At 48.5% G+C, this 9,642-nt stretch overlaps 1 protein-coding gene across 3 annotated transcripts in view; it reads left to right on the forward strand.

The window, feature by feature from the left end:
- The window catches only part of DHX35 (DEAH-box helicase 35), a 71,563-nt gene extending 63,224 nt beyond the window's left edge, over positions 1–8,339 (forward strand). For all 3 annotated transcript variants that reach the window (XM_007193117.2, XM_007193119.2, XM_007193118.2), the window contains 3 exons: positions 1,792–1,863; positions 3,037–3,148; positions 7,113–8,339. In XM_007193117.2, the coding sequence (XP_007193179.2) occupies positions 1,792–1,863; positions 3,037–3,148; positions 7,113–7,157 (229 nt within the window). In that variant the 3' untranslated portion in view covers positions 7,158–8,339. The remainder of the gene's footprint in view (positions 1–1,791; positions 1,864–3,036; positions 3,149–7,112) is intronic.
- The last annotated feature ends 1,303 nt before the right edge of the window (positions 8,340–9,642 follow it).

The following is a 9,642-nucleotide window of genomic DNA, read 5'->3' on the forward strand; positions in this document are numbered from 1 at the left end:
CAGCCCATCCACATGTTGTAGGAGGATGACAGTTACGAGTCTGGAAGCTGGTAATATTTCCATTCTAATCAGAGAATAATAGGACCAGAGGGAACCATTAAAGATGATCTTTCCTAGAGAAGTTACTTTTGCCCTTGGGCAGTTCCTAATGTTTTTAGAGATCTGCAGAACTGCAGCTACCCAGATAGATAGTGGCCACATTTGAATGTCGGCAAGTGTTTCTTCATGTGCTGGCCACCCCTTGCACTGCTACAGACTTCAGCCTGTCTCTTCCAGTTCCATTTTCTAGGCATAGAAAAATCACCGAGCATTGATGCCCTCCGATAACCTCTAGTATATTCAAATGTGGTAAAAGCTAACACATAGTTTAGGCCTCTTTTCTCTAACTGAATCATTCCAGTTCTTTGAATTGTTATTTTTAGTCTGTCTTTTCTGAGCTCGTTTTAGTCTCATAACTTCACTGTAGCTGGTTTAAAGCGCGGTGATCATGACGATCTCTTCTTTAATAAGGGAGCAGTCAAAAGGCTTTCTCCCCAGCTTGTCTTTGGATTTCCTCCATATATTGTCATTAGCTTTTTCCCCTCAGAACGTATGACAGTCCTGTGATCCTGCAGTCACCATCATGTCCCATCCCGGACACTGGGCTTTGTTAATGAGCCCAGAGTTGCGTTGGGCTTCTTTGTTTTTTTTGGCAGCCAGGTCTCCTCCATCTAGTATCCTAGCAGCTGACTGTTTGATCCTCAGTATAGCACTTTACATTTGTCTCTAGTGTGTTCTGTTTGTTACTCCAGGCCAAGTAGTCTAGCCTATCATATCATGATTCTGTTGCCCATTGTATGAGCTCCCCCTCCCAGCAATGGGTTGTCCCTGTTTGAGGCAGCTCTGGAGAGGCCTGTGATCTTCTCCAGTGAGTGCCGTTATTTTGTTGTCATTTGATTGCCCCGCTCTCCTCAAGAGTATTCATTAGCAATTTCTACGAGCATTTACAGAATTCTTTCGCCAGTGTCCTCAACAAGAATACAGGCTACATAATAGGCTTCGCGGTGGTTGGTCCCTTAGAGACAAAGTTCAGTGGCAGTCATCTGATAGGACAGCCAGGACCCCAGGCGCTGGCTTTATTTCAGCGCCAGAGATGAGCTGGGTCATGGCCTTGAGGCACTTGCCTGACACATAGGTCCTGGGCACCCGGAGAAGCGCTCTGTAGTTATGGTTTTGGCAGCAGCATCCTAATCCGTTACGGTTCTCTTGTGAGCTCATCTTACCGATAGTTGTGTGCGTGGTAAATATTTTTTGAGTTAAATCGAATCAAGTCTGAGTTGGAATTTGAAATATTATCTCAGAGAAGTGGATAGTCCAATATTGAGCTTTCTTTTTTTCTATTATAATCTCCCCCATTAGACAATCTTTATTATTTAATTTTACTATTTAACCTTGTTTAATAGAAAAGTTTATAGACGTAATCGTATATATTATTTCTGTCCTCAAGGAAATTTTTGAAAGAGAACCTACAGAAGATAAACATAAACATAGGCAGAGCAATGTATTTCTCGGTTATTTTTTTGAATGTCCATGTGTTGCTTTTCTTCTCCCTTTTTTGCGTGATTTATTCTTGATTTCTAGAGTGACAGCGGGGGAGGGATCATAAAGGGCACAAGAGAAGATGGAGAGAATAGTTTTGTTTGTGTGAAGTACAACCTGCATGCATTTTTGATGACGTTAAACGCGTCTGTGGGAAGGTCTTGCTTTAAGTGTTTAAAATGTACTTGAGACAAAACTGTTCTGCTTCCCAAGGACCATCCGTGACGATCATGAATTGCACATCCACCCTGCATCGGTCCTCTACGCAGAGAAGCCGCCCCGCTGGTAAGCCCCCTCCTGCTCCTCTGCCTTGTAAGTGTGTTGAAGGCAAGGCCTAGTTCTTGTTCGTCTCTGGGTCCCCAGCGCCTGGAGTACAGGCGCCCAGTACACGTTTGCTGACTTTGTTCTACTGTGATCGGCTATAGAATTTCTGCTCTATCAAGGATCCCTTTAAGCCAGTGGTCTTATTCCTCTGCTCACTCATCCACTCGGCAAACATTCATGTTCACCCACGGACTAGGTGCTCTGGGGACAGTTGTGCAGAGAGGAGTTCAGGTCCCAGCCCACAGCCTGACAGACAGATGGCTTCCAGTACCTGGGGAGAAAGGCTTTGACAGAGGGGTGTATTTGGTAGGTGGCTGCGGTTGGCACTTCATGTGCCAGGGAGTCAGGGCTGGCTGCTTCAGGGAGGAGATAATACTTGCTCTGGAAACTGGTATCTTTTTTTTTTTTTTTTTGGCCATACCGCGTGGCATGCGGGATCTTAGTTCCCCGACCAGGGATTGAACCCATGCCCCCTGCAGTGGAAGTGCGGAGTCTTAACTACTGGACCGCCAGGGAAGTCCCTGGAAACTGATATCTATATTCATATATGCACTCCTAAAATCTGGGGATTTAAATTACCTTCTTGGCTCTTTGGTGTCTGTTACCTCAGCCTCAGGCAAGCCTTTTTTAATAGAAGTATAATTTATATAGATTGGAAGAGTATTGACAACTGTGTTCCCCACGTAACCCATACTCCCAGTAAGATATAGAATACTTTCATCTCTCTAGAAAGTTCCCTTGTGTCTCTTTACAGTTAATTCCCAGCTCCTTTCAGAATCAGTGAGCCTTTGCTTCTATTTCTGCATTTTCTAATACATTAGGCTCTGTTCAGAGTTCTGTAAATAAAAGCATAAGGATCCAGAGGGTCCTGTGCTGATAACTGAGATGTCCTGGAAATCACGTAGGACTTAAGAGTCTCCTCTGTAAAATGGACACACCACTGGTACCCACCACTCAGGTCATGAGGCTTAAGTGAGCAGCATGAATGCATTTGTTTAGTGTAGTGCCTGGCACACAGACTAGATAGAAACGCGTTAAAGGTAAAGGGGAAAAGACTCGTCATCTCTAATTGTTGTGGTTCTGACTCTCATCGTAAGATATAGGAAATTAGCTCATGTTTTCTTCTTGTTTCAGGGTTATCTACAATGAAGTTATCCAAACCTCCAAGTATTACATGAGAGATGTGACTGCCATTGAATCTGCTTGGTTATTGGAGCTGGCCCCTCACTTTTATCAACAAGGAACGGTAGGAATGAGCCGAGCCTGTCTCCCAGAACCACCTGTTACCTGCCTCTTTGTATTTTTAAATACACATTTATTTTCCAGTTTAATGTCCTAAACTTGCTGTCCCCTCCCCCCACCCCACAATGGTACATAGGGTGAAAGGCCATCACCATGGTCCCAGACCATTCTGGGTGAAAGCACCATACCATTGCTCATGGTGAAGTGCATTTAAACATAAATCCCTCCAACTTACATGACAAAAAAAGAGAATGTATCTTCAGCTCTTCCTCTCTCCCTCTGCTCTTCTAAACCATTTCCAAAGAAGTTCTGTCACACTGGACTGTGTTCACAGGAAGCAGCACAAATATTTTCTGATGAGGATTGCCTCGCCAAGGTGGTAAACACATGTGCAAGCTTAAACCCAAGGCAGTTTAAACGCATGGTGGGAGATGCCGAGCGCCGGCATCGCTGTGTATATAGTATGTGCTCTTCTTCCACGGCAGACGTGCTCATTAATTCAGCATCTTTGTCATCTCTGATCTATTTTGCTTTTAGACTGTTTTTCTACCTCGTTATGGGTCACATTTTCCTGCTTCTCTTGTCTAGTAATTTGTTGTTGTATGCTGGACATTATAGGTGCTTTGTTGTGAAAAGTTGATTTTGTTGTTTTTATAGAATATTGAGTTTTTTCCTAGTAGACAGTACTGGCAGATCAGTTTAATTCCACCAAGGCCTGATTTTAGTCTTTTTCAGGCAGGTCTAGAGTAGCCCTCCTCCTAAGACGTGGGCTTTTTGATGCCTCAACTGAATGCCTAGGATGTTCATTGAGGTCTTTGCACTCTGGCTGGTCAGAGCTCCAGTGTCTCCAGCACTGTACAAACCTCCAAATCTCCATATCAGGTCACAACTCCCCAGTAACTAGTCTCTGCCAACCTCATGGAACCTTGGCCTTCACATGTGCAGCTTAGCTTTCAGCCAAAGACTTAAGGGTGGTAGCTCTATGTAGGGTTCTGGAACTCCTCCTTTCTGATGGCCTGTCCTGCAGATTCCAGCTAGCTCAGCAGCTCTGAACTCTGATCTGTGTTCCCTCTGCCCAGCTACGCTGTTCTCTATTTAGGGTTCACTTCCCTATGACAAGGTTTGGAGGGCCATGCAGAGACCTGGGATGACTATAAAGCTCACCTCGAGTGTTTCCTTCCTCTCAAGGATTACAGCAGCCCTGTGCTGTTACCCAGTGCCTGAAAATGATTGCTTCAGACATTTTGTCCAGTTTCACCATTGCTTACCACAGAAGGGAAACCAAAACCTGTTACTTCATCAAGGCTGTAATCAGACGACCGTGTTTTCAAACCAAAATTTGGCTTGATCGGTATATTTTAAAATTGGGAGATTTCACATTAAATACGGATTTCAGGATTCTCTTGAAAGAAATGTTAAATTTGCTGAGTTTCTGAGCCTGAGTTGCTGCCTGGCAGCAGTCAGCAGGGGCTGAGGAATGACTGGCTGCCTGCGGTGGGTGAGTGACTCTCTCCAGATCCTGCCTCACTTGTTTATTTCACTTGCTCAACTCTTCAAAACATTGGAGTTGTGATCCTATAAATGGAAAGATCTTCTCATCCCTCTCCCTCCAGCAATGTTAAGGGAAATTGTCCTTTTAAAATCTTATGATATTTAAATCTTAAACAATATGACAAAAAAAACTTTCAAACCTGTATCATTCTTCACGTATCCTCATCCAGATATTTCAGCTAGAAATGAGATCAACTGCAGGGACTGAGAAAAACGCGGTGTGTTGTCTCTGCTGTACGGGGCTGATAAGAGTAAACCTGAAGTGAAAGAAAATCTTTTTCCTGCAAACAGCTCAGGTGGAAAGCAGCAGACTTCAGAAGTCCAAGAGCAGCTGTTAGACATGCAGACGAGAGGTTAAGGAGAAGGGTGCACCGTGAGGGTGCTTGTTAGAGTAGCAGGAATCAGGGACTTAGAGAAGGGTGATTCTGAAGTGGCCTCAGGTTCAGTTAGACTCTTGGAGAACAGAATTAACCTAGAAGCGGAGTCAAAATGACAGTTCCTCTCAGTCAAACACACAAAGTTAAAGAGCAGATTGCCCCAGAACTTGGGAGAAAATGACAATGCCAAGTTCGCCTTTTTTCTCCAAATGCCTGTTTTTCTGCTCCTCCGCTCCACTCTGATGACTACCTGTGATCAGAGTATTTTTAGAGAGGCCGGGACCTCAGAAATCACCTAGGTCGACGACCTCATTTTACAGGCGAGGGCCCTAACCCTTCCCACACCCCAAGAAACTTGGTCCCTCCCTAACTAAACAGTCCAAAGGCACTTCTGCTATTAACTTGTCCAAAATGGATTGATTTCTCCGAGAGCCCTGCCGCTCTCCAGTGGTTGCACATGCATGGTGGACGGCCCCTTGCTGAGCACAGTGCAGCACCTCGCAGCCGTGCACAGCCCCCAGATCCTCCCCGGCTCTGTGCCTGGCGTCTTTAGTGACTTTCCATTACCACTGTTTTTCAGAGTGTTGCCCTCACCCTGTAAAGAGGCCTGAAATGGTCCAGAGTCAGCTTTGTTTATACTCAACATTCTCCTCAGAAATGAGCACCAGCAATGGTCCCACAGGCATGATGACCTCACCCCCCATTCCCAAGCTAAGGCTGTGGGTGTCTACCATTAGTGGGAGGGGTCACGTCAGGTGAAGTGCACAGAGGAGGGAATTTGGAGAAATTCAGGAAGACCCACAGCTGGAGAGGGGAAGGCCAGGGGGACCTCCTGTTCAGAGATTTGCCTTTCAAGTCCTTAAATTTTTTCTCCTGATTCTGAGATACCTTTGGAATCTAGGGAAATCCCTCTTCACCAGGGCCTTTGCAAGAATCCATACTGGTCCTTTCTTGGGCATAAGCGGTTAGAAAGTGTGGCTTCTTGCAGCTTGTTTACTCCTGTGTCCTGTTCACTCGGCCACCCATCCTGTCGTGCTTGGTGGGGTGCTTCATCTTCTTTTGCACCTGCATTCTTTCAGGGCCTGCAGTTCTCTGTCGGCGAGGGGGATGGCTGTCTTGAGGCCATTGTAGGTACACTAAGAATGGGGTTTGGGCATGGAGTATGCTGGGGGTTGGCGGGCCTGCTCTGCTGGCAGTCGGGGGGTTGGGGATTCCTCGTGTGAAGATCCTGCTGCATGTTAGGGCAGCACATCTGGGGTATCTCCTGGTTGTTGGTGTATGATTATTAAGAGGGTATCAGGGATACCTCAGTTGGTGAACAGAGGACCTTTATTGAAATCTTCCGTTTATACTCCCTGCCTCAAATGCATATTTTAGGATTTCTAGCACTTTTGGCTTTACTTTAGAGTGTAAAGAATGCTTGTCTCCCCCAGTCCTATTATCTGATGCCCATGATTATAATGTTATGCTTCCTGGGTTATGTATACTGGTAGAGAGTGACATTTCCAAAAGAAAAATGTGTCACCAGGAAGTGTCCTTTTCCTGTGTGTCTTCCCCACTCTTGCGCAGGGCTCTATGAGAGTAGGGCCTTGAGCTCAGGTACCTGACTTTAGTTGGCTGACCTCTTTGTTCCTAAGGGGAGAAGACCTTCCCTTGACCGTTCTCAAGAAATTCTAGGAAACGCGCGGTGATCTGTGGCCCGAGCCCAGGCCCCAGAGCAGCACGGATATTGGGCTGCAGTGCTGGCTGGGGGGCCTGGGGTGGAGGGAGAGCCGTGTCTCACTGACAGCGGCCCGCAGAGCCCCGGGGGCCCAGGTTGAGCCAGGGTGGCCTGACCTCGGGCTGTGTGGCTTACTGAAGGCCTGTTTCCTTTGTTGGTCGCTTGGGCTTTTTTCCTCTATTGCCTGAGGGGCAGGGCATTTACTGAGAAGGTGTGGGCCAGATGGAAGCTTTGATTTGGTCACTTCCGTGGGAACCATGTTGAAGTCTGCTTCCTTTGTCTGACCGACTCCAGTGATGACATTTTCTCTTCTCTTGTAGCACCTGTCCCTAAAAGCCAAGAGGGCCAAGGTCCAGGACCAGTGAGCAGAGCTGGGCTGGCGCTGCAGGGGCTGCTTGGTGCCCTCTCCTCCACTCTGCCGCCCCACCCCCCGCCCCAGGGTTGGGGAGCTGGTGTCGGCTCCTGTGGACCCTTCATCGGCTCTTAAGTGGGCTGCAGCCCGTTCACAGCCCCTTCCCGCCCCTCAGCATCTGCATTCCTCGCTGGGATCCCAGAGGAGTTTGTGCCTGGGAGGGCATCCTGCCTCTCGGGGGCTGGAAGGCCCGCGCTCTTTGCTCACCCAGCACCCTCCCTGGCCCAGTGTGCCACTGCCACCAGGCGTGCAGCCCTGGCCCAGCTTCGTGGGGAACGAGGAGGAAAGCGGGCTGCCGCAGGCTGGAGCACCACGTTGCGGGGGGGCAGAGGGTTTGCTGGGCTGGCTTTGCTTTCCCTGCTGGGGTCCCAGCTCCGTTGACCACTGAGGTCCGCGGCCAGGTGTGAACAAGCGTGTATCTATGAAGGCCTGAGACCCTGGAAACATGGTGGATTTCTGTCAGAATCACCCAGGGGCGTGTCTGGTGGGCACAGGGGCCCCCAAACCAAGCAGCTTCTGTTTTCCCTCTGCCCGTGTCACTATTTGTCAGCGGTCAGGAGACTTGCGAGGCTTGGCGATTGACAGAGAGGACCCATGTGTGCTGTGCTTTGTTAACACAGGATTTCTCTGCTTCACAAGCGGGCTTAGCTTCCCATCCGTGCACGGTACCATGTCCTGATGCCATTAGTGAAAGCTCATCAGCTCAAACCCCATCCCGGATCCTCTGTAGCAGAAATTCACAACAGTTTAGAGGCCCTAAGCTTCTGTAGCTCAGGAACATAACTTGTATGTTTGCCTTTTGTTTCCTTGGGTTCTTGCGAGAATGCCAGACGGGGTCAGGGGCTCTTCCAGCAGGCACTGGTGTCATTGTCCCCCGGGCTGCTTTGCTGTGATGATGTTTGCATTTCAACCCATGACTGATACAGATTGTTTTCCCCTTACTGTTTCAATGACATTTATTTTAAAAACACGTAGCTCGAAAGTTTATTTTTGTACTGATGTTAGTTTGGATGAGCCACTTTTGGCACCAAATGTGTATGTCATTTTTATTTCTGTTTTATAAACATGTAAATAATAGTGATAACTTGTTAATAATAGTAAACCTTTATACTTAAAGTAAATGTATTCCCTCCCATCCATGGTTCTCGTGGTCTGTATTTTAAGATGGTCCAATTAATTCTTCCCAGTGAGGGCTTGACATTAGCTAAGAAAGCAGATGCTTGGCACACAGCAGCTTTGGGGGGTCACATGACCACAGGAAGCCCCATAAAGCAAGATCATGTGGCCAAATGCCCTCCAGAGCTTGTTAGAGCAAACATGGGATGTTGTTTAAATGAAGTCCCAAGGAAGTGCCAATTCCTCCCGGTTTCCGATTGGGATCCTTGTGGAGAAAGGTCAGAAATACTTTTATAAAGTCTGAATTTAGGACCAGGGCTGATCCTAAAGAGCTTCTGTTGGGGTGGAAGGAGGAAAAGGTGGAGAATCCACATCCTCTGGTGGGTGAGACCGCAGATCAAAAGAGGAGATCAAATACAGCAGTCCTGGGTGCAGCCCAGAGCCAGCGCGGCATCACTGGCCGCCTCTGCCTGTGCGTCCCTGAGCCCAAGCACATCTGTGCCCCTGTACCCACACCAGGGCACGCCTCTGAGCTCTGTACCCTGTTTCACGTCCCAGCCTCGTGTGTGGAGAGGAACGATCACCGTCAGAGGCTTGCAACCACGAAATCATGGCCTTGGCCCGGGGCCTTCTTTATGCGTATCTGCAGGACCACATGACCTCATCAGAGAGCAGTGACCCAGCCTGGCTGAGAGAGGCCAGCAGGGCCCGATGGCCTAGCAAGCTCACAAGACTTTGTCCCCAGGTCATTCGACAAGAATGAGTCCCCTCAAGCCCCACATGGGTTTTCAGATATCGTTAGTGGAATTTCCACAGTACTGCAGTGTCTTCCTTCTGAAGCGAGCTGCTCGGGTGAGGCGGTGGAGGGGAGTGGTGTTCCGGAGGCGCAGGGATGGGAGCTTTCTGTGCTTGTTCACACTCCACAGGTTCCTTCTTGCAGCTGGTCTCCCTGAGGGCTGGATGGAGCCATCACGAGGAGCCCCTGGTCCAGCCAGTGCTCCTGCCCGTCTCAGTACAGTCATCAGGTGCTGGCTGCGCACCTGGGCTGCGTGCACGGCACAGGGACGGGGCTGGAGGCCTTTGATGACGAGTGACTGGGTGAGGGGACCAGCACGGAGGCAGGGGATGAGGATGACAGCGTTGAGAGATTGCAGAGGCCACGGCGGTAGTTAGAAGCCAGGCAGCATCCAAAAGAAGCTTCCCCACGACAAGACCCTTTCCTTGTGAACATACAGATCGTGCTCACGTTCTGCTGCCCTGTCTGTCCCCTCCCAGTTGAGCCTTTCACTTTGGCCATGAGCGTGGAGAGTCCCCCAGTCCCC

This window comes from Balaenoptera acutorostrata, chromosome 15 (assembly GCF_949987535.1).
Source record: "Balaenoptera acutorostrata chromosome 15, mBalAcu1.1, whole genome shotgun sequence".
NCBI lineage: Eukaryota > Metazoa > Chordata > Mammalia > Artiodactyla > Balaenopteridae > Balaenoptera > Balaenoptera acutorostrata.